Here is a 25098-nt window from a genome sequence, read left to right as displayed (position 1 = left end):
AATTTGTCCAACATACAGATCGATTGTGGTTTCGAATATATGTGCCTGAGTAACTGTTGACCTTTTCATTTGTCCCCCACCCCAAAAATAAAATCTCTGACCTACAAATGATAACATCAGTAGCCCAGTGGTTGTTATCATTTCCTTGTCAACAAATCAGCTGTTGGCTTTGGGCTTTCAAAGACACAGAATAAGACACATGTTGCTTGAAATAGCCTTTACTTAAAGGTTGATGATAGGAAGAGCATCCGGTTGTAAAACAATGCTTCAGTAATATATATAATAATATATATATATATATGCATAAGTGGGCACTTCATGAAATGGGTGCAAAAAAAAATAGGAAATACGAGTACATAGAATATGAACTATTTTTTCTAACAATAAAAGATACAAATGGAAAACAAGACAAACAACATAAAGAACGACCCTTCGTCAGTTGTTGGCTGTTTTTCTAGTTTCGTATATCGAGCATTCAACAATAATATTCGCTTTCAATAAAACTGTTGCTCCTGCAAAGCAAATTAAATAAAATTTGGGATTTTGCAGAGGGTCAAAATTGGTAACACAAACAGGACAGTTTATGTATATATATATATATACACACACACACACACACACACATATATAAACCATGTGTTGAACATGTCTCATACAATACAGACAAGAAAGTGATATTTCAAAAGCAGTATCACTGTTAAAAACATGGAAAAACGGAAAAGTGAACCAAAGAATGAATTCTTGATATGGGTTGTTTTTTCAAACAGAGGTCCTTTATTTAATTTTCTGGGAAGTAAAATGAAGTACAGTAATCAGGTAAATATACTGAGGCACAATTCACTGGTGACTCCGGAGTCACAATTATTACATGCGAAGTAAATAAACAAACCTTATGTTGTTCTATTAATAGATTTACAGTGTCGTAATCTCCAAGAATGCATTCGTCTTTAGACAGCATCGCTTCCGCTTTACTCAGCCATTCCTGCAGTGAATTTAGGGCATCAGAGACGCGGCCAGACGTCAGCAGGGCTTCATCTAGTTTGTTCTGGCTAAAAATGGACAAAGAAAGAGAAAAAAAAAATCAGAATAAATATGAATTACACTTTAAATCTACAAAACAATCTTAATTAACTTTCTCATTAGAAAAATGAATTTTATTTTTGGTTTTATGTCCCATTCCCTGTGGTATTCCAAGTTCAAATCCCATCAAGGTCAGCTGAGCCTCTCATCCTTTCAGGGTCGATTCGATAAAATAAGTACCAGTTGTGAAACTGGAGTTGATGTAATTGACTAATTTCATTACCACAAAAACCTTGCTGGCTTTGTGCCAAAATTTGAAATCATCATGATTCAATGTGCTTTATTCCATGCTGGCATGGGTTGGATGGTTCGACAAACAGAGACGAGCCAGAGGGCTCTGTCAGGTTCCCTGTCGGCTTGGGCAAGGTTTCTACAGCTTCACATCCATCCTAACTCCAACAGCTTAAAAGAATGGTACTCGGTGATTTTTTCTTTTACGTGGCACCGACACCAGTGAAGTCCCCAAGTACCCAACAACTGAATGGCTCTGCAAAAGGGACCAACAGAATAAATACCAGGGATAAAAGATAAGAACTGTGGGTGCAATCTAATCAGCCCTACTGGATGGCATTTGGGGGAAAGGGTATTCTATTAAAGCCCTCGACCAACCTAACTATTGCAAGTGGATTCTGTAGATGGAAACTGAAAGAAGCCCAACATACAAAGGAATGCCTGTTTATGTGAACCCTTTTCTTGATGTCATACAATGGTTGTAAATATGCATCATTGTCATAAAAGAGGGGTTGTTCATTTCCAGTCTTCCATGGGGAAACAGTACCTTGGTTGGCAACAATGACAGGCATCCAACCATAGAAGATCTGCCTCAACGAATTCAATCTGACCCACATGAGCATAAAAAAGTAAACTGGCTGAATGGTAAGTAGCTTGCTTACCAACCACATGGTTCCGGGTTCAATCCCACTGCATGGCACCATGGGCAAAGTGTCTTCTGCTATAGCTTCGGGCCGACCAAAGCCTTGTGAGTGGATTTGGTAGACAGAAACTGAAAGTAGCCCGTCGTATATATGTATATATATATGTATGTGTGTGTGTGTGTTTGTGTCTGTGTTTGTCCCCCTCCCCCCAACATCGCTTGACAACCGATGCTGATGTGTTTACGTCCCCATAACTTAGCAGTTCGGCAAAAGAGACCGATAGAATAAGTACTGGGCTTGCAAAGAATAAGTCCTGGGGTCGATTTGCTCGACTAAAGGCAGTGCTCCAGCATGGCCAAAGTCAAATGACTGAAACAAGTAAAAGAGTAAAGAGATTAGATGACGATGATGGTGATATTAAGAAAAGTGCTTAGTAATTTGGCTGAGAAATAAATTAACTCGGCTGACCAGAAGGTATAAAGTTTCCTCAGTTGTGGCCATTTAATCAATGTGGAAGATATATTTAGCAAGATCTCCCAATGATATAATATTTATAGTTGAAGATATATATAGACTGAGAGAGGAGAGGGAGGGTCTAGTGTAGTGAGAAATGTCTGAGTAATTATTATTACCACCCCACCCACCCACCACATATACATACAAATGACAGGCCAGTCATCACGTAGACGGAACCTCTTTATAGTTATTGAACCCGCTAAAAATAGCAGCCAAATTTTTGTCATATCTTGCCCTGCCATCTTAAAAACAGAACACATCGGGATTTATGTATTCCTGGGTTCCCCATCACATACAAAAAATAAAAAAAACAACAACAATGGCCATGGCTAGAATGTCTTTCATCATAAGTCTATTAGACTAGTACCGACCTGGGACTAAACAACTCAGATAACTCACTGACTTCTAAACAAACACCCATACACCACACACACACACATATATATATATATATCTATATATATATATATATATACATACAGATATCCACATGTCCAGGTATCTATTGGGATCAAACTCCCACCAACACACCATATATGGGCACAAAAATGCCTACATATTACACACACACACACCCCCCCTCACATACAATATATTTATTGGTGCCAAACTCCAACCCATACACAATATGTGTATACAAAGAAATACCTTCATATACACACATCCTTTGGTGCTTCACACACACATACCGTATACAAATTCACATAATTAGCCTCATACATATATATATATATATACACACGCACACACACACATGCACACACCCAATGGTAAACCAAATCCATTGATAATTCATTATTTTTGAGTAGTCAAACAGAGTTATTCTTGGTTCATAAATGCGATTGATTCTTCATCAAGTTAGAGATTAATCAAGTTATTCTTATCCATTTCGTTTCATAAAAAGGAAAAAAAAACACTGATTTGTTACAAGAATTGTCTTGGAGAGAGCATGGAATGGAAATTGATGAATAAAGATAGAATAGTGCTTAGTTTATGAATCCCAGAAGATTATATTTAACATTTTTGTTGCCATATTTCTGCTGAAATGCACATTTTTTATTAATTAACACATCCAATTTAACTTGGATGTGCTATTTTGAATGCTGTAGCCTACGGTGATAGTTTGGAGAAATCTTTGTGTAAAGACATTAGATGCTATTAAAAGCACAGATATATCGGTTGACGGAATCTTGTCAGCACCTTCTCTTAGAGACGATTTCTCGAGATGATTACTGCAGTCTACAATGTTGGAAACAACACATCCAAGTTAAGTTGGATGTTCTAATTAATATTCATTACAAATGATGCTTCTGTCGCTAATGGCTAATTTATACACAGTCTACCAGCTTTGTGCAACATCACTGGCTGTTTAGTCAGTGTTAAACTATATTGGTTTCAAGAGATTGCAGTCTCACATTTCGTGATTGGGTATCTGCTGCTGATGAGGCAAAAATTACGCTGTAATACATGTAATACAACAGCCCCATTCACTGGTGCTGGTAAAATTTCATCTGCAAATATATTCTGTGCTATTTAGCTCTTTACAAAGTGGTTTCTAAGGAGGATTTCTGCAGTCTTTGGTGTTCAAAACAGCACATCCAAGAAAAGTTGGATGTGCAAGTTAATATCCGTTACAAAGGCTGTTTCCATCACTAACAGTTGATTTATAAACTGCTTTTGTTTCATTTAATTTTGAAAACAAAGAATTTATTAAAATAACTGTCATTATCAAGCTACTGCTTGGAACATAAGGTTTTAATTTCAATTACTTTAACCTTTTTGTTACCATATTTCTGTTATAATACACTTATTGTGTTTCACTTAAATCTGAAAATAATAAAGACTTTAGTAAAATAATCTCTTTATGAAGCTGGGGTTTGAAACATGGATTAACATGAAAATTTGATGGAAGGTTTAAATTTAGATCACTTTAAAACAAGAAGCTGATATCATGGAACAGGGGGGTGGGGTGAGCAGTCTCAGGTAGGTTGGTGCGAAAAGGGTTAAATGAAAAGGCCTAACATAGTCACATGATGTCAATCACTCTGATTCTGGCTTAGAATTGTGTTGAGAGCGCAGGAAACTTATATCATAGAACCAGGGGCAGTCTCACAAAGGTTAATACCAAAAGGGTCAATACAGTCATGAAATCAAGCCTGGGGAGGTGGGGGAGCTGATCGGGAAGAAAATTGAATTGTTAATCAATCATTTCACAAACAACACTCATTATACCTTTATTGTCATTTAGACACTGTCAAGGTCACAAGAGAGGGGAGGGCAGGGTTGGATTGCACAAAGAGAATCAATTGTCTTTTAATCCAGCCTCGAATGTATTGCTGCAACAAACTGTTGACCGTGCTGTGTGGTTGGGTATCAACCGGACAACAGTCTTGTAGTTTCTTAAAACTCATCACAGTTTGTTCCAGAATATTATACAACCATTTACTAATTGGTTTATCATCATCATCATCATTTAATGTCCATCTTTCATGCTGGCATGGGTTGGATAGTTTGACAGGAGCTGACCAGCCAGAGAGCTGCACCAGGCGCCAATTGTCTGTTTTAGTAAGGTTTCTACAGCTGGATGCCCTTCCTAATGCCAACCAATTCACAAGGCACCAGCACAGGAGCTTTGTTCCATGCTAGCATGGATTGGATGGGAATTGATCTTGAGGTAGGGTTTTACAGCTGGAACCTCTTCCTGTCTCCAATCTGCACCAATTTTTGTGTGTGTATGTATTATATACATACATATATATATATATAATATATATATATATATAATATATATATATATATATACACATATATATATATATACATACATACATAGATATATACATACATATACAGATATATACATACATACATACATATATATACATTATATATATATATACACATACACACGTGTATATATACATGTACATGTGTATATATACATAGACACATACATGGGTGTGGGTGGGTGTGTGTGTATATATATATATATATATACACATACATGTATCTGGGGAGTGGTTGGTGTTAGGATGAGCATTCAGCCATAAAATCCCCACCCAAACAGACACTAGCCTAGGGTACATTTTCTACCTGGCCGGGCTCCTGTTGACCACTCTACTCATGCATACATAGAAGATGGACATTAAATGATGACATGATATATACACACACACACATATATATGCACACACACACACAACAGGCGTCCTACAAGTTTCCATCCACCAGATTCACTCGCAAGGCTTTGGTCAACCCAACACCACAGTAGATGCCATGTGCCCGAGGTCCATGATGCCACACAGTGAGGTTGAACTCAAGACCTCATGGTTGTGAAGTGAACTCCCTAACCCCACAGCCATACAACTCCATACCATTCAGTGCAGAATGGTCTTCAGCCAAACTGAGGCTGGGATTATATTCGGAACAACAGACATCAGATGTAGGTCTTATTTACATGCTGTGGATCTATTCCATCAGGGATCACCTGAGGCTTTACAACAACAACAACATTACATGAAAGTAGATATATTTCATTCCCCACCACCCACCCCCAAGTTTCTCACCTGCCATACAAGTCTACACACCAACCAAGTTTTAATTATAAGCTCTCGTTATTATTTATTCAACTAATCTCTTGATGAATATCCCCCATTTGTTACCATAACAACTCGCTCTGCTGAGCAAATAGCAGTAAACAGTAGTGATGGGGAGGGAGAGGTAATAGGCTTGATTAAACTGTCACTAAATTTGGGTAATTAGTACAAGAAGGACTTCGATATTAATTAACCAAAGGAAATAAATTAATGAATCAACTGGAAACAAACAGGACAAACTGTTTGGCTTCGTTCACCTGTTCACTGAGTGAGAAAGGTTTTGTTCACCTATTGACCACATTCATTAAAGTAGTATTTTCCTGCTAGCTGTGTTTATTAAGGTATTGTGCACATGTGTTTATCAAAGCATTGTTCATATGTTAACCACATTTATTCAAATATTGTTCACCTGTTAAACATGTTTATTAAGGTATAGTTCACTTGTTAACCATGTATATTAAAGAACTAATTAACTGTATTAGCAAGGTTTTGTTCACCTGTTCACTGTGTTTTGTATTGTTCACCTGTTAACCAAGTCAGTAAAGCAAATATTTCATTAATGTTAATAGCACATCCAAGTTAAATTGGATGTGTTAATTAATAAAAACTGTGCATTTCAGTAGAAATATGGTAACAAAAAAAGTTAAATATAATCTTCTGGGATTCAAGTGTTAATTTCCAACTTTTAAACAGTTTTCCTTTAAAACGATAAACTAAAAAGACAATATATTAATAGAAATAACGTGCAAACACAGACATACCATCATCATCATCATCGTTTAACATCTGCCCTCCATACTGGCATGGGTTGGACAGTTTGATATGGAGCTGGGTAGAAGAAGGGAGCTGTCTAGACCCCATCTGTCTGTTGCGGCATGGTTTCTACAGCAGGATGCCCTCCCTAACGCAAACCACTTTACAGAGTGTGCTGGGTGCTTTTTACACATCACCATCACAGGTGCATTTATGCAGCACTGACATGAGTGCATTAATGCAGTTCCAGCAATGGTGCATTAACACAGCACTCACCGGCATGGGGGCTTCTTAAATGGCACCATCATCTGTAAAGGACAACAAGCCTGTTTGTGTGGAAGACAGCGAGTTTGCTTAGCTTGACACGTCTTCTCAAGTACAGCAAATCACCACATACACACCTGCATGTAAGTGTGCACACATTCTATATATTACACTTGTACCATCAAACAGTGTATTACTAGTGTGTGTGTGTGTGTGTGTGTGTGTATGTATGCGTGTGTATATCTTTTATATTTTGTTTCAGTCATTTGACCGTGGCCATGCTGGGACACAGCCTTGAAGGGTTTAGTCAAGCAAATCGACCCTAGGACTCTCTTGCTGAACTGTTAGGTTACAGGGACGTAAACACACCAACACCGGTTGTCAAGCAGTGATGGGAGACAAATACAGACAGAAAGACACACACAGATATTTATACATATATATGACAAGCTTCTTTCAGTTTCCGTCAACCAAATCCAATCACAAGGCTCTAGTTGGCCCAAGGCTATAGTAAAAAGCACTTGCTCAAGGTGCCACACAATGGGACTGAACCCAGAACCATGTGGTTAGGAAGTGAACTTCTTACCATACAGCCACACCTGTATACATCCACCAATAGCACTTGAAGGACCTAATATAGTTTAAAATGTGATTTTAAAATAAATTTCAACTGAAGAAAGCAGGAATTTATTAATTTTGGTCAGCGATTCATTAGACATTCATTGTATTAACGAATGTCTGTCTAGAATGTTAATGAAGCAGACAGAAACTGAGAACAAGATTAGCAATTCTGATCGCTTTCCAATCTAAATTTAAACCTCACCTGGGTTGACTTGCCCTTAATTCTGTTCAAGATTCATGAAATATGATACCAGTCAAATACTGAAGCTGATATAAGTGACTATGTCTCGCCACCACCACATTCTCTCTCTCTCTCCAAACATTGGTAGCCTTGTACCAATGTTAGAAATCACCATTGTTAAACACACATACCCATGTGCTCAAAACATTTGCTTTGTAACCAACCATATGGTATATATATATATATATATACCATACACGACAGGCTTCTTTCAGTTTCCACCTACCAAATCCACTCACAAGGCTCTGGTTGGTCCGAGGCTATAGTAGAAGACACTTGCTCAAGGTGGCACCGGAACCATGTGGTTGGGAAGCAAGCTACTTACCACACAGCCACTCCTGCACCATCTATATATTGACTTTATTTTTCAAAGTTTGGCACTTATTCTATCAGTCTCTTTTACCAAACTGCTAAGTTACAGGGACATAACATCAGCACCAGTTGTCAAGCAGTGGTGGGGGGCAAATATAGGCACAAAGACATACAGATGTGTGTGTGTGTGTGTGTGTGTGTGTGTGTGTGCATATACATGACAGGCTTCTTTCAGTTTCCGTCTACCAAATCCCCTCACAAGGCTTTGATCAGCCTGAGGCTATAACAGAAGACACTTGCCCAAGGTGCCACGCAGTGGGACTGAACCCAGAACCATGTGGTTCAAAAGCAAGCTTCTTACCACGCAGCCACTCTTGCACCTTCTTCATAGTTGTTTTTGATTTAGGTCCAGGACCTGAAAATTTTAAGAAGGAAGGGGCAGGGTTCAGGTGATGCCATCAACCCCCACCCCCACCACTTGAGTGGTACTTTATTGTATCAGCCCTGGGGAGGGGAGGGGTGGGATAGGGAAAGGAATAAAAGGCAAAGTTGACCTTGGGCAGGATTGGAACTCAGAGTAAACAGTCAGAAAAAATACCTATTTCTTTACTACCCACAAGGGGCAAAACACAGAAAGGACAAACAGATTAAGTCGATTATATCAACCTCAGTGCGTAACTGGTACTTGCCAATAATAATAATCCTTTCTACTATAGGCACAAAGCCTGAAATTTTGGGGGAAGGGGAAAGTCAATTAGATTGCCCCCAGTACTCAACTGGTACTTAATTTATCAACCCCAAAAGGATGAAAGGCAAAATCGACCTCGGCAGAATTTGAACTCAGAATGTAACGGCAGGCAGACGAAATACTGCTAAGCATTTCGCCTGGCGTGCTAACATTTCTGCCAGCTCACCGCCAGAAAGAATACCATAAGGTGTTCTTTGCCGATTCTGCCAACTCACAGCTTTGTTGAATATTATAAGTAAAAACAGCAGTTTATGGATTAGCACCTGTTTCTTTCTCTCTCTCTCCATATATTCAAAAACATCATCTGTCATCACACAGGAATCTCTCACCACATTTATATGTATATACACAGGAGGGAAAGGAGGAAACTGATGTCAGCCAGGGTTTGAGAGCAATTGTTTTAGTAGATTCACACACACACACACACACAATATATATGCATACAGGTCACATTCCTATGATACACACACGCACACACACAACATAATACATGTACACACATACTATTTATATAAACTCACACACAGAGCAACATACATACAGATTATACATATACACATACAATATGTATACAGATCATATATGTACACATAAAATATATATACAACAAATATGATAATTATATGCATAATTATAACAAGGGATTGGCGATAAGCATCTATTTCTAGCACGTCAAGAGGCTTATAGCCAATCCTTTGTTATAATTACATATATAATTATTATATGTATATATATACACACACACAAACTTGTATATATATATACATATGTGTGTGTGTGTATATATATATATATATATATAATAATTATATATATATATATATATATATAATAATTATATATATATATATATATATATCAATAATAACAAAGGGTAAAATTAATTAATTAACTAGTAATCAATAATTTCACCAAGTAGAATTCGGCAGATTCCACAATCTATGAAATACAAAGAAAATACACACAAAAAAAAATACCAACCATTTCCAAACCCAATTAAATCTCTCTGACGAAGGAATACTTAATGTTTTGGGGCAACACGAAGGACCACACAACAACACCAAGTGTATGTAGGGGGAGGGGGGGCGAAGAAGGCATGATTTTATAATCAAGAAGTTTGCTTCCCAACCAAATGCACACACACACACACACACAACCCATGCCAGCATGGGTTATATGTGTGTGTGTGTGTGTGTGTGCTAGGCCATTGGTTTTAAATTGATATTAATCAAATTAATACTCAATTTTTCACCCTTATTATTTAAATATATATATATATATATACACACACACACATTTCTTAGCTAGCCAAGAATACCATAATTAGATGATGGTTACACTGTCGCTTTGAATTTCCAAGTTAACTCACCACGGATGTGAGTTGTAAAGAATAGTGAAGCCGGAAGTACAGAATAAAAAAATATATATATATACACACACACATTTCTTAGCTAGCCAAGAATACCATAATTAGATGATGGTTACACTGTCGCTTTGAATTTCCAAGTTAACTCACCACGGATGTGAGTTGTAAAGAATAGTGAAGCCGGAAGTACAGAATAAAAAAATATATATATATACACACACATATAGACATATGTAAAAGGAAGGAGAGTAAGGAAGGGAGAGCATAAGAGTAAAAGAAGTGAAGAGAAATTTTCAAACCTGAAAAAAAAAGTAATTAAAGATCAAAGAGAGAGATTGACTGACAGAATTGCTCGACTTCAAATTGTAGGAAAGAGGTGAATGTTATGACAACAAGAAGTGAAAAGCTGATGTGGATTGGTGAGAGGAAAGAGAGGTGGAAAGTTACAAGAAAAAAGAAAGGAAAAAGAGGAAAGAAGAAAAGTTTTCTTTCTCATCAGGGACTCTCTTATCACCACAAGTTTCATTATACAAGTTTTGTAAATTGCAGATTAATCACTAGTTTCATCAGACCCTGTTTTTATTACACACATCTCTGCAGAGAACAAAGTCCCAAGAAGTCCACTAGTGGTCAATGTTGGCAAGACTTGTGTTATTTGATAAAAATGAGGAGAAACAGTAGTGACATTGCTGTAGAGAATGTTTCAGACAAAATTCTTCTTGAGAATCATTTTATGTTCCCCATCAGCTGCAACCAATCACTCAAACACAGAGGATGGAAAACTTTTGTCATGTCCTACTTAACCCAGTTATTTCAACCTTGAAGAAAGCCTTTACTTAAAAATAAACAAAAAAAAACACAAATCTCTGCTCTCTCTAGCCATATTATTTTACTGTTCCTGTAATTTGATATATAAGCTTATTTTGATATATCTTGAGACAGTCAATTACACTAATAATAAACACGCAGCACTGGTTCAATTTCACGTCCTAATTCTTAGTCAATTGGTCAGTTATTTAACCAACTAACGAATTGGTTGAATGCTTAATCAGTCAAACAATCAGTTGCCTGTCAAAGTCCTTTTGATTTCTTGATTGGTTAAATAACTAACCAACTGACTAATAATAAAGAAGTGAAACTGAATCAGTGTCTGTGTTTATTTTGGCATAATGATCCACCCAAGATACAACAAAATTTGTTTCAACACACAAGTTCATGTCAAGAATTTTTCCAAGCCAAATCCAAAAATGAAATATTCTAAAGACATAACAGTGTTGCTTAAGAAGTTCCCTTTGCAAACCATGCTGCTTTGGGTTCAAGTCCCACTGTGTGGGACCTTAAAAGCAACTGTCTTCTATTGTAGCTCTGGACCAACCAAAGCCTTTTGAGTGGATTTGGTAGACGGAAACTGAAAGCCCGTCATGTGTGTGTGTGTGTATATATATATATATATATATATATATGCATGTGTGTGTGTGTGTGTCCCCGTATTTGTCCCCCGACCATCGCTTGAAAACTGATGCGGGTATGTCTATGTCCCCATAACTATGCGGTTCGGCAATAAAGACCGATAGAATAAGTAATAAGCTTACAAAGAATAAGTCTTCGCATTGATTTCTTCAACTAAAGGCGGTGCTCCAGCATGGCCGCAGTCAAATGACTGAAACAAGTAATAAAAGAATATAATATGTGCAGGCATGGCTGTGTGATAAGAAGCTTGCTTCTCAACCACATGGTTCTGGGTTCAGTCCTACTATGTGGCGCCTAGGGCATCTACTATAGCTTCAGGTTGACCAAAACGTTTTGAGATCCGACAGATAGAAACTGAAAGAAGCTCTTCATATATATATATATATATATATATATATATATATATTTATGCATGTTTCTGTGTGTCTGTGATTGACCCCATTACTGCTTAACAACTGGTGTTGGTGTGTTTACATCCCTGTAACTTAGTGGTACAGTAAAAGAGACTGATAGAATAAGTACTGGGCTTAAAAAGAAAAGTTTTTTTGGAGTCAATTTTGTTCAGCTAAAACCCTTCAAGGTGGAGTTCCAGCATGGCCACAGTCAAATGACTGTGACAAGTAAAAGAATACACACACACACATACATACATCTATTCAGACATATAAAACCATATATACAAATACATTGTATGTTATACCTGTGGGGCACCAGGTAAATCCTGAACAACTTAAATAACACTGTTACAAATTTTTTGTTTTAGCTTTCGTTTTTTTCATCTTTGGTCAGTAAATGTTATTTCCAATTGTTTCTATCTAGAAATCAAAGGAAATGACAAGAATTCCCTTCAAACTGTGTTTTTGGGACCTGGACATCAAGGTTTTGAAACTGACCAATTTTCCATTACATTTCAGACAGGTTCAGTACCTGAGTTGCTGAAGTTCAGAAATGTTGTTATAGCAAATATTCTTGCTCAACACCACAGATTTGCTTATCAGTTGCTTGACCTTGACCACCTAATCATGAGCAGGGGTAGCAGAGGAGCATTATAGCCATGTGTTGAGAGGGATCCTTTGGGGTTTGAAAGAGGAGCATCATAGCCATGTGTTGAGAGGGATCCTTTGGGGTTTGAAAGAGGAGCATTATAGCCATGTATTGAGAGGGATCCTTTGGGGTTTGAATGAGGAGCATTATAGCCATGTATTGAGAGGGACCCTTTGGGGTTTGAATGAGGAGCATCATAGCCATGTGTTGAGAGGGATCCTTTGGGGTTTGAATGAGGAGCATGATAGCCATTTGTTGAGAGGGATCCTTTGGGGTTTGAATAAGGAGCATTATAGCCATGTGTTGAGAGGGATCCTTTGGGGTTTGAATGAGGAGCATCATAGCCATGTGTTGAGAGGGATTCTTTGGGGTTTGAATAAATATCAGATCAAAAGCAAAGGCTGAAAGAAATATTAGCCATTTTTCATACTTTCTAGGGGACAGCAAATTGGAAATAACAGTCACTGCCCAAGGACAAAAATCATGTTACACGGTGCAATAAAGACAACAGATGAGATCATTCTGAGAAGTGAGAAAGACGAAGGGCAGGAGAGGAGAGAATTGTGGGCTGTTATGACATTTCACATTATTTCACTCAAAACATTTCAAATTCTGAGAAATAACTGATTTGGTCTGTGATATACTTTATAATGACTGTGGTTCTTCAACTGTATTTTTCAGCTGCAGTAAAAAGGGTGATGGCTGGAAAGACGTAGAAAGGGAGTGCGTTCTACGGAACTGAATAGAGAAAGTGCATATTGCAAGGTTGGGGAAAGGAGAGCATATTATGGAGCAGGAGGGGCTGGGAGATGTGAGGAGCATTGTAGGAATGTAAGAAAGGGTTTCACAATGTAGAATTTGGAGAAGAAGGTATACATAGTAGGGGTGAAAAAATACCGAGCACATTAGGGGGTCAGAAAAAAGGGGGACATATAACAGGAATTTGAGAAGGGGATATACAGTGTGTAACTTGGAGAAAATAGCACACGGTGTAGGAATAGAGAAGCAGCTACCTGCAGTAGGAATGAAAGAGGGTGTACAGTATAGGGAGAGGAGGAAAAGAGAGCAGGGCTGGGCCAGGGTAGTGAATACCCTGACAAACTACCCTCTATATTTGTCAAGGTTTGAGAGTGCGTGTTTGTTGCATGCGTGTAGCAGTTGTAGATCAGGTACATGTTCAGGTAATCGGAAGTTAAATATTTCTAGCAGCCAAGATAAACAATAACAACATTAGAGAGTTTTTTTAAAACAAAGTGACAATGGTATGTGTGTGTGTGTGTGTGTGTGTACGGTAGCAATAGAAATAGTCAGAAGGAAGGCCCAGGTAGGTACTCAGGTAGAAAGTTAATGAAACTGCACTGTACTGAATGTCAACTACTGATCAGAAAGAGAGAGAGATAGATAGGAAGGTATGTAGATGTGTGTAACCTGATAAATAGTTTGTGAGTTGTTAAACTGATTGATGAGGTGTGTAGTTTTATTGTCATACAAGTACTGTTTGCTGGAATGTCAACACACACACACACTGACAATGAGTTTTCACTGAAATGACAGGGTGAACTACAATTAAGTCATCTGGCTTCATAGAAATAGCAGCAAAATCTCCTTATATTCTTCCGTCTTTGAAAAGATATATAGAAGAATACGTCTGATAAAGTAGTTCTGTCTATGGAAGAGACCCGATGGTCACGGACGGACTGTCCTTAATGATGGCCCTATGTTTGTGTGTCGGGTCAGTGTTGACTAAGGGGTTAAACAAGACATGGGATATATTATGCGATGGGGGTGGAGAAAATACGGAAATGCCACAGATGGAACGCCTTTAATCATAGACATGATTGATCAGACTGAGCTGAGAATAAACAAGGACACACTGAATAAAGTAGTCCTAGATGGACTATGCCTGAAAAGGAAACCGGACAGTCACGAGTGGAATGTCTTTAATCGTAAATTTACTTGTTCCGGACTGACCTAGGGTTAAACAACAACAACTATAATTAAAACAACGAAACACTTATTCTTTAATATATATACATATATATATATATACACACACACACATACATGCACACGTATTATATAATCAGAGATGCTTTATAAAGAAATAACGACAGGTTAGTAGAGCTAAATTAAGCAGAAATTCCAATAGTGCTAGAGAAAAAGCTGAAGAGTTGTTACACCTGTTAATGAGAAACGGGTCACCTGTATTGACAAAAATGACATCGCCATTTTAGTGTTTTTACAACGAAAAGTTCAGGAGAAATATTTATTTACGCCCTACCAATTAGTATTACGCGGGCTAAAATAAGGATTAGAAAATATTTGAAAGATAGGAAGCGAAAAAACATCAAGAAATAAAGGCATTCTATATATCGAAATTCACTTGGGATCGTTTTAACGTGGGTCTGAGAGGTTGTTAATTTCAGGTAGGAGTGAATTTAACTTTAGACTATAATAACCAAAGTTTATTGAGAAACTCTGTGGAAAGTTGTGAAAGCCGAGATTGCTTAATTACACTGATGTAATTAAGGATATATATTTATTAAATTAAATAAATATTTAGGAAGTATAAAACAATGACCTTGTTTAATTAAAAAGCGAACGTCGAAAGTTTCCAGGACGTTTTTGCTTGAGATTTTAATTCATATTTAATTAAAAGTTTATATATATATAAACCAGATGTTACTTTTTAAAGAACGGTTAACATTTTTTTTAAATAAAACATCGATAAATAGATTTTAAAATAAAATAAAATACTTCCGTAACAGTAAAAAGTGAGAGAGAGAGGAATGCGAACCAAAACAGTTTAATAGACGGAAATTAGTAATCAAAAAAGATTAGAAGAAAGTTTTGTATTAGTGTCTTCTCGTTATAATTAATTGCTACTAATTATTAAAAGCCATTGTTTGATGTTTTTTTTTTTTTTTACCCGTGTGTGTATTTGTTTTGTTTGTTTTTTTTAATCTTTACCTATAACTTGTGTCGACATTCGGCCAAACGAGGAATTCGTAATCTGCAGAGTTGCTGGTAGGGTAACTGCCGTCATCCATAACTTTTTTCCCCGAGAGAAGGAGAGAGAATATTAAAAGCGGCAACTATGTGGCGATGGTGATGATGATGATGATGGCGGCGGCGGTGTCTTCTCCTCCGGCGACGTCGTCTACCTTACCGCCCTCTTACACCTTTACATACAATCACAGGTAAAAGCAATGGAGAAATGTCACTCACTCACTGCGATCTTTCACTCTCACTCTCTCTCTCTCTCTCACTCACACTCACACACAGACACTAACCTGTCCAGCTAAGACGAGTTAGTGTACCAAAAACTTTATGCTGTTTAGCAAGCTAAATGAATAGCCGCCAGCCCCCAACTGTTTGCTTATAGAGTTGTTGATTAGTCTTGATAAAGTTGACCATTGATTAAAAGTGTTCCACCTGTAACCATCCTCTAAAAAGTTCAGGAGAAATATTTATTTACGCCCTATCAACTAGTATTACGCGGGCTAAAATAAGGATTAGAAAAGATCTTTTAGGGAGTATATATATATCAAAGACTGCCATTATGTACGATGCCCTTTTTATCTTAATAAATAAAAAAATACTGAGATTGCAAGTAATTTGGCTGCTATGTCTAACAGGTGAAGCAACAGAGTAGAAGATCTATCTATCTATCTTTCTTTCCTTTTACGATCCCTTTTGATCGAAAACCAACCCCTTTTTTTTACCCCCAAAAGAAAAGCTCTACCTTGTAATTTGTTCTGTCTGTGTGCAGCCCTGTGTGGCTAATAAAGAAACATATATACCTATCTATCAATCTATCTATATACCTATCTATCTATCTCTTTAGTAGGGACTCGTAATAACAGGTATCTTTCTATTGAACGGGGCAACAGGTTAAGCAAAGGAAGGGCAGGTGATAGAGGAAATAGATAAAGGGAGAGAGGGGGAAAGCGGGTGGAAAAGAATGTGAAGTGAGAGAGAGAGAGAGAGAGAGGTGAGGGTGATGTGTGGTGGAAAAGGGTGCAGAGGAGGGGAGAAAGCAACAGCCCGCATTTGTCAGTCATCATACGTTATTATGGCCAGTAGGTAAGGACTACCATATTTGGCAAGCTGTGTCATTATGACGGCTTTTTACCTTCCTTTTTTTTTCTTCCTTTTTTTTCCTTTTCTGCTTTGATTAACTAGAAAGTAAACAACTTGATGATATTAAACATCAAGTTGGACAGATCTTGTCTGTCAGCTTGTAAAATCTAGCTAAACTAGTTTATATAGAAATGTCGCTGTGTGTGTGTGTGACAGAGAGAGGTCTGTGCGAGAGAGAGAGGATTTGTAAGAGAGAGGGAGAGAGAAGAAAGGTGTGTGTCAGAGAGAGGTCTGTGCGCGAGAGAGAGGATTTGTAAGAGAGAGAAGAAAGGTGTAAGAGAGGGAGAGAGAGAACAAAGGTGTGTAAGAGAGAATACAACGAAGTTGTTGTGCAAAAGACTGTGCTTAATGAAGGCTTTCTAAGTCCTTGATATTTAAAATATTTCTCTCTCCTCTTCCTGCCACACGCATTCATTTAATATTTAGTTTTGAAAGGAGGAACGAACATTCCTACGGAGCACACGTAATCCACGAGTTAGTGGGCAGACAGATGGCAGTCACCTACCGCAAAGACACTCCATAAACGCATGGTTGAACCCTTACAAGGCTGTCCAAAGCTTTTTAGCTCGATCCCTCCCCTTCTCTCTCTTTCTCTCTAATGGTGTAGTACCCATCAAAAATGATGGGGTTTATTCTGGCTTCAGCTCAGCGATTGTTCATTTTCTGCTTCAAGCTTGAATTGTCGTTATTCTTTTTACCGGGATCTTTGCTTCGATTTGATCCCGTGTCCCTTAGAGTCGCTTTGCAGCATTTCTTCAACTTTCCCAATTCCAATCTACCCTTGAATTTAGTTTTGGTGACAAATGGTTGTCTTCGTTCGGCAGTTCAAAGCAGAACCATTTCTTCTTTGACAAAGAATTTCTCTCCCCCATTTACAAACTACATGTTGCAGATTTGAAAAGTCGTCCCTCTTTACTCTCCTTCTCTCGTTCCTTTTCTCCTCTCCTTCGTTATTATGACTGACTCACTTCATTTTTGCAGCTCTCCCTCTCTCACAAACACACACATACTATTGGTTTGTGTTGGACAATGCAGAGAGTGCTCGATACAGGTTGTAGAGGAGATGGACTTTTTTTTTTTTTGATTGTCAGGTTCTGAAACTGAAACAGAATCAGTCTCACAACTTGCGATATTAAATTCAAGTTCCAAGCACCTTCAACAAGTGTCTTCATATATAGGTGCAGGCATGACTGAGTGGTAAGAAACTTGCTTAAGCAGGTGTCTTTTACTATAGCCTCAGACCAACGAAAGCCTTGTGAATGGATTTGTAGACAGAAGCCCGTTGTGTATGTGTGTGTGTTTTTGTCCTCTCTCACTACTTGAAAATCGGTGTTGGTATGGTTACATCCTCATGACTTGGTGAAAGTGACCGACAGAATATGTGCTAGGCTTTAAAAAAGTCCCAGGGGTCAATTTATTCGACTAGAACCCTTCAAGGTGGTGCTCCAGCATGGATGCAGTCAAATGACTGAAACAGATAAAAGAATAAAAGATGCATGTGTGTGTGTCTGTGTTCATTTACGTGTTTCAGTCATTAGACTGCGACCACACGGTGGGACTGAAACCTGGAACCAAGTGGTTAGGAAACAGATTTCTTACCAGAAATTTTTTTTCACAACTCAACATCAAAAGATATTTCCTTTGAGGCTTATTCAGATAACAAGGAATCCAGATCAAAGGTCTAAAACTCCACCACCACCACTACCACCACCCCTGTAAAGGACACTAGTCTGTCACAGAATTAAACCCCCACCACTGCTCCCCACCCTCATCCCCAGATGCCACAGCTGTTCATTTTCAGCTGAGTTTACAGAGGCAATGTGAAATGAAGTACCTTGCTTGAGAACACAATGTCCGATCTGAGAATTGAATCCTACGAACCGCAAGAGCAACACCATAACCACTCCACCATAAAACCTTCCCCCATCAAAAGATTCTCATTGTTTAACACGTTTCTAACATTTCAGTTCATTCTTTTCCTGCAGTTTTTCCCAGCTGACTACACGGAGTCCTCTTAGTGGGAAACTATCTGCTCACAAAAATTCCACAACATTATAGATTACGACTGGTTTATCAAGAATTAAACACATTAACAGAGAAATATATTCCATTGAAACTATCCTAATCATTTCATTCATCTATATACCTAATAACGAGCAGCAGTCTCTCACACACACACACACACACACATACTTTGTTACAAAGCACAATGCAGTAAACAACATACGTATATACAATATAACAACAATATGTACTAACAATAAAGAATCTGGGTTTTGTTTTGCTGAAAGCTTTGCTTCACAGGTTTATTTCTGTTGCTGTTATTGTCAGCTTGTTTATAAATATTCATAACACATTGTGTGAACCAGTCTTAAACAGCCGTCATCGTTTCATATACAGATCCGATCTGCATTAAATTGCGGTCTCAAAGTAATTTCAAGTGTGTTTATGACAACATAAAAGGCGGTTTAATTACCAACGACGGACAAATCAATGGAGAAAAGGATCTTAATTGTATAAAACTGTCGCAGATTTCAATTGAAGAATGGAACAAAAGAAATATGGAAACGGTAATGAGAATCATGGAAATGATAACAAGAAATGTGTACTAGACATTTCTGAGAGAAACCAATTAATTTATCATCAAGGTTATGAAATTAGAGAGTAAATCTAAACAGATATTGTCAATATAATATTGAAGATTATTGGAAATCTAATCAATTAGTCTAGGTAGCACTATATTGGTTGTTGAAGTCCTCTCTAGCAGTCATCTAGTGACAATATATTGGTAGTTAAATAATCTAAGTCATCTAGTATGTTGGTACTTAGATGTTCTCCCTAATGGTCATCTAGTGACACTATATCGGTAATTAGTTACGTATTATGTATCTTTTGTTCCTTGAGTAACACCCTATAACTGACACATGCTCTTTGCTTTGGATATAAAAATGGTAAAAAAAAACTCTTCATTTTGGACATGACCTGGAAATGTGGTGGTGATGATGGGCTGAAATAAAACTAGTCAATGTCCTCTAAGAACAGGTGTTGGGTCAGGCTGTTTGTATGTCTCCTCTGAAGTAAGTGTTTCTCTGCTTCATGGCACAGATCAGAGGGTAGGCAGCGTTAACAGGAGGAGTCATGGTTATTTCCGCTCCAATAAAATTATTGTTATCGTCAACAAGAAACTACAGCCTATTGTGTAAGAATAGGCTGAAAGCAGCAATAGGTTACAAACTGTAATGCAAGGAAAAGCTGCAGGCTACAAGTTAGCAATAGCTTGAATTTGCAAGCTATCAACTAACAATAGGCTACCAACAATAAATTCTCTCAACAATAGGCTATAGGCTATTGTATAAGGGCTACATTCAATGTAACAATAGGTAACAGTTTATCATGTACAGGTTGCAAGGAATCAGCTAACAATACCTTTAAGGCAAGACAGCAATAATAAGCTATGGGTTGTCATATGAAAAAGAAAAAAAAAACCTGTAAAAGAAAACACCAAGTGAATAATGTACTAGATACTTAAGACCAAATAAAATGATATTATGACACATCATATGACATGTCTTATCACAGCTTTTTTAAATGTCTTACCTTTTAGAGACAACAGATCGAACAAGGTTCCACTTGTTTTTCAGTTGGTCCAACATTGCTTGAAGAATATCTCGATCTTGATCGCTTTTGGTGCAGCGGTCTTTAAGATTACGGCCAAGTCTTGTGGTGGAATAGTACAAGGAATGTTTAGCCGCCAGTTGGTGTTGAAAGAGCTGAAGAAACAAGGGAGGGGGGCAAAGTTACAGAAATAAAGAATAAAGTCAAATATGAAATAAAGATCTCAGAACAAAAAATCAAATTGGTATTTGCAGACCTTCAAAAACAAAAGAAAATACAAAGACAGAAATCTTTTCAATTATTTCTATAAAAAAAACAAAAAATAATACAAAATATATTCTTTGGAATCAGTTAAAAATGGTAAAGTTAATAGTGAGACCATTTTGGGGTCCCAAAACATTATTAGATGTGGGGTGAACTGGTAAAGTCGTTAGAGTGGTGGATACAATGACTTGTGGTGTTCTGTTCTAGAACCCTACACTCTGAGTTCAAATCTTGCTGAGGTCAATTTTGTTATTCAGGTTCTTTAAAATTGTTGTGGTGGTTCATTTTGCAACCAAGTGGTTTTGGGTTCAGTTACCACTTCAAGCAGTGCCTTGGCAGAGGTGTCTTCTACTATAGCCCTAGGCTGACCAATGCCCAGTGAGTGAGTTTGATAGGTGGAAACTGCACAAAACCTGTTGAGTGTGTGTGTGTGTGTGGTTTATAACCCCATGATTTATTTTTTAAGAGCCTGGTACTCTATTAGTCTCTTTTGCTGAACTGCTAAGTTAGAATAACTAGAAGTGTTTCTTGCTGATAGACAAGAAAGGGGAACGGTGAGGAATGGGGAATCTTCATATGGTGTTAGACATCACCATTCAGAGTGGAATTTCAGAAGAGTGTGTGGTCTGGATAGCAGAGATGGAATATTGATTGGGTTTGAGAGAGAATTGTTACTCAATGAGTAATAGAATGTTGAGTTTGTGTGTTAATAAGGATGGGTAATGTGTAAGATCTGAGTTGGGTCAGGGTCCACAAATATTAAAGGGAAGGGAATGTTAAGCTTTAGTTTGTAGCATCTAGGGAAATTATAAAGGGTGTTGGCATATCCCCAAGGTCTTCATTAACTCCTGCCAGGAGCCTAGTCTCAATACTTACAACAGAGCAAACTTCACTGAAGGCAACCATGGGCCAAGCAGTGGGGATAAATATAATTGTTTCTACTATAGGCACAAGGCCTGGAATTTTGGGGGAGAGGGCCAGTCGATTAAATCGACCCCCAGTACTCAACTGGTACTTATTTTATCAACCCCGAAAGGATGAAAGGCAAAATTGATCCCTGGCAGAATTTGAACTCAGGACGTAAAGACAGATGAAGTCCTGTTAAGCAGTTTGCCTGGTGTGCTAATGATTCTGCCAGCTTGCCATCTTTGGAGATAAATATAACAAGAGGTAACCAAGGTTGACTCAGAGGAGACAGAAAACTTTATTGTTTCAGTCAACTTTTCTTTTTTCTTTATTTGTGAATTGTACATTGAGAAATAGGACATCAAATGTTATTCTGCCAACCATGACAGGAAATCAGGAAGAGAGAAAGAACTGAACATTTGAACTGAATATTTAATGAGGTTGAGAGAGAACAAACAGTTGTTTTGTATATCTTTAGATGACAGGAAGTGATGAGGTCATGACCTTATGACATACCCTGAACTTGCCATTCCATCCAAAGTTCAAAGGTCAAGACCTGGTGACCCACAACTTCTTGGAAGTGTAGGAAATGGTCAATTCTTATTTTTGATAGAAATATAGAATATATTAGGAACTGGGTGTTTCAGGAGTTTGCTAAATAAACTATTGTGATGAAGGGGCCATTTAATATGGAACATGTAGGAACATGATATTCAGGTATGCAGTATCAGAATTTAAGATTTATGGGGCATGTGGTACTTGAATGCAGGTGAAAGGTAGGGAGGATACAAAGGGATGTTTAGGGAGTGTAGGAATGTGAGTGAGTGAGTATTAGATGGTAAGGTTTAGGTAATAAGTATTAGAAGATTAAGACGGAGTATACAACTGTGAGTTTAAGGTAAGGAGTACATGAATGTAAGGTGTGTGTTTGTTCATACACTGTTTGTGTGACTAAAAACCCTTCAAGGCTTCACAAATGTGAAATTTAAAGTAGGGAGTATTTGAAGGTGAGGCTTAGGTGATGTGTATTAGGTAAGTTAAGATAGGGAGTATACAAATGTTAAAGGATTATTAAGGTAGGGAGTAGATATTTGTGAGGTTTAACCCTTTAGCATTCAGATTATTCTGTCAAATCTGATGCTTATTTATTTATATTGTTTGGAAATTAACCATGCGTTATCTCGAAGCTTCGAGATTTCAACAATGTGATAGTTTTTATTTTTAGAATGACATTGTAGTGTAAGTGTGAGCGGCCAGATCTGGCCAGTTTGAACATAAACCAGCCAGTTCCAAAGCTGAAGGATTAAGGATTAAGGTGAGATTATGGTAAGGAGAACTTAAACACAAATTGCAAATAGGGAGTTTGGGAATACAAGATTAAATTAGAGAGTATCAGAAACAAGGAAGAAAAAAAAAAAAGGAGAATTCTAAATGTGACCCACAGTGAGGTATAGTGGTGTGGATAGTGCTGGAATTGAACCTGGGACAGTGAGATTATTTTAAAATATTTTAATGTGATAGCATGTTGTCAACTTAATGTGACAGTCCCATGAAAGGGAAGAATGCTACTGTTATTTAGCCCTAGGAAACACTGTTTCCTGTTGGACTTGACACATTTCCTCTGTCCTTATGTTTTCAAAGTAAAGACAAGCACTTCCACCCAGCAAAGTCAGCATCCAGAGACTAGTTTCAGAGTCATTGCTCATCATCAGTCTGGTGTAGCATGGCTTGCTAGCTGTCGATGCCTATCAGCCTTTGAAAACATATTTCGAGTGAAATACATTCACTGATTTTTGAAAATAGAAATAATATATTTCTAAATCTCTCAAAGAGATTTATGCAGAAGCAGCACGATAAAATGATAGCAACAGGAAACAGTGTTTCCTAGGGCTAAATAACAGTAGCATTCTTCCCTTTCATGGGACTGTCACATTAAGTTGACAACAAACCATCACTTTGTCATGTTGCTATGGCATAAATCTCTCCGGGAGATTTAGAAATGTATTATTTCAAAATATTTTAAGTTTGAAATTTTGCAACAACTAAAAATATTTTTTTACATTTACGCATTTATTTTGCAAGATTCTTGATGTGAAATCGCGTGTTGAAAGATATTGTTATATTTGGGGATGGCCATTTCTGGCTAATTAAACACACGCACTGTTTATTTGGTCTTTTTTGTTTGTATTCGTATTATTTTTGGTTTATTTTTCTGTCAAAGTTCTTTCACCACACACTCCGTGTCCTCATCGGTGACTGTCACATGAGTCTCCTCTTGGATAAGGGAAGACACAAAATCATCATCATTGTTTAACGTCCACTTTCCATGCTGGCATGGGTTGGACGATTTGATTGAGGACTGGCGAACCAGATGGCTGCACCAGGCTCCAATCTGATCTGGCAGAGTTTCTAAAGCTGGATGCCCTTCCTAACATCAACCACTCCGAGAGTGCAAAGGGTGCTTTTATGTGCGATCTTGAAGGGTTTTAGTCACTGGACTGCGACCTTGAAGGGTTTTAGTCATTGGACTGCAACCTTGAAGGGTTTAGTCGCTGGACTGCAACCTTGAAGGTTTTAGTCGCTGGACTGTGACCTTGAAGGGTTTTAGTCACTGGACTATGACCTTGAAGGTTTTAGTCACTGGACTGCGACCTTGATGGGTTTTAGTCACTGGACTATGACCTTGAAGGGTTTTAGTCACTGGACTGCGACCTTGAAGGATTTTAGTCAAACAAACAGTATAAGGACAAACACAGGCACAAAACACTTACATGCAACTGGCTTTTGTACAGTCTTTGCCTATGAAATTCACTCAGAAAGCATAGGTTAGCATGGGGAGTATGGTGGAAAACACTTGACACTTGGCCAAGGTGTCACACAGTAGGATGGAACCCAAAACCATGTGGTTGCAAAGTGAGCTTCTTAACCATACAGCTACGGATAGAATATTAATATACTTTAACTGCAAGGACAAACTCTTTGATGAGCATAAAAATGTGCTTCCCAACCACATGGTTCCAGGTTCAGTCCTACTGTGTGGCACCTTGGGCAAGTGCCTTCTACTATAGCCTCGGGCTACCCAAAGTTATTGAGTGAATTTGGCAGATGGAAACTGAAAGAAGCCCATCATATATATATATATATATATATATATATATACATATAAAATCTATGTGTGTGTGTGTCTTTGTCCCCATCACCATTTAACAACTGGTGTTGGTGTGTTTACATCCCCAAGGCTTAGCAGTTTGGCGAAAGAGACTAATAGAATAAGTACTTGACTT

At 37.8% G+C, this 25098-nt stretch overlaps 1 protein-coding gene across 7 annotated transcripts in view; it reads right to left on the bottom strand.

Annotated features, from left to right (window-relative positions):
- The window catches only part of LOC115223170 (microtubule-actin cross-linking factor 1), a 342500-nt gene that overhangs the window by 29280 nt on the left and 288122 nt on the right, over positions 1-25098 (bottom strand). For all 7 annotated transcript variants that reach the window (XM_036512282.1, XM_036512283.1, XM_036512278.1 and 4 more), the window contains 2 exons: positions 20627-20799; positions 890-1049 (listed from right to left, as the gene is read on the bottom strand). In XM_036512282.1, the coding sequence (XP_036368175.1) occupies positions 890-1049; positions 20627-20799 (333 nt within the window). The remainder of the gene's footprint in view (positions 1-889; positions 1050-20626; positions 20800-25098) is intronic.

The sequence above is a fragment of the Octopus sinensis genome, linkage group LG22 (genome assembly GCF_006345805.1).
Source record: "Octopus sinensis linkage group LG22, ASM634580v1, whole genome shotgun sequence".
NCBI lineage: Eukaryota > Metazoa > Mollusca > Cephalopoda > Octopoda > Octopodidae > Octopus > Octopus sinensis.
Note: the sequence above shows the minus strand (reverse complement) of the source record. Positions and strands in the feature narration are given on the sequence as shown.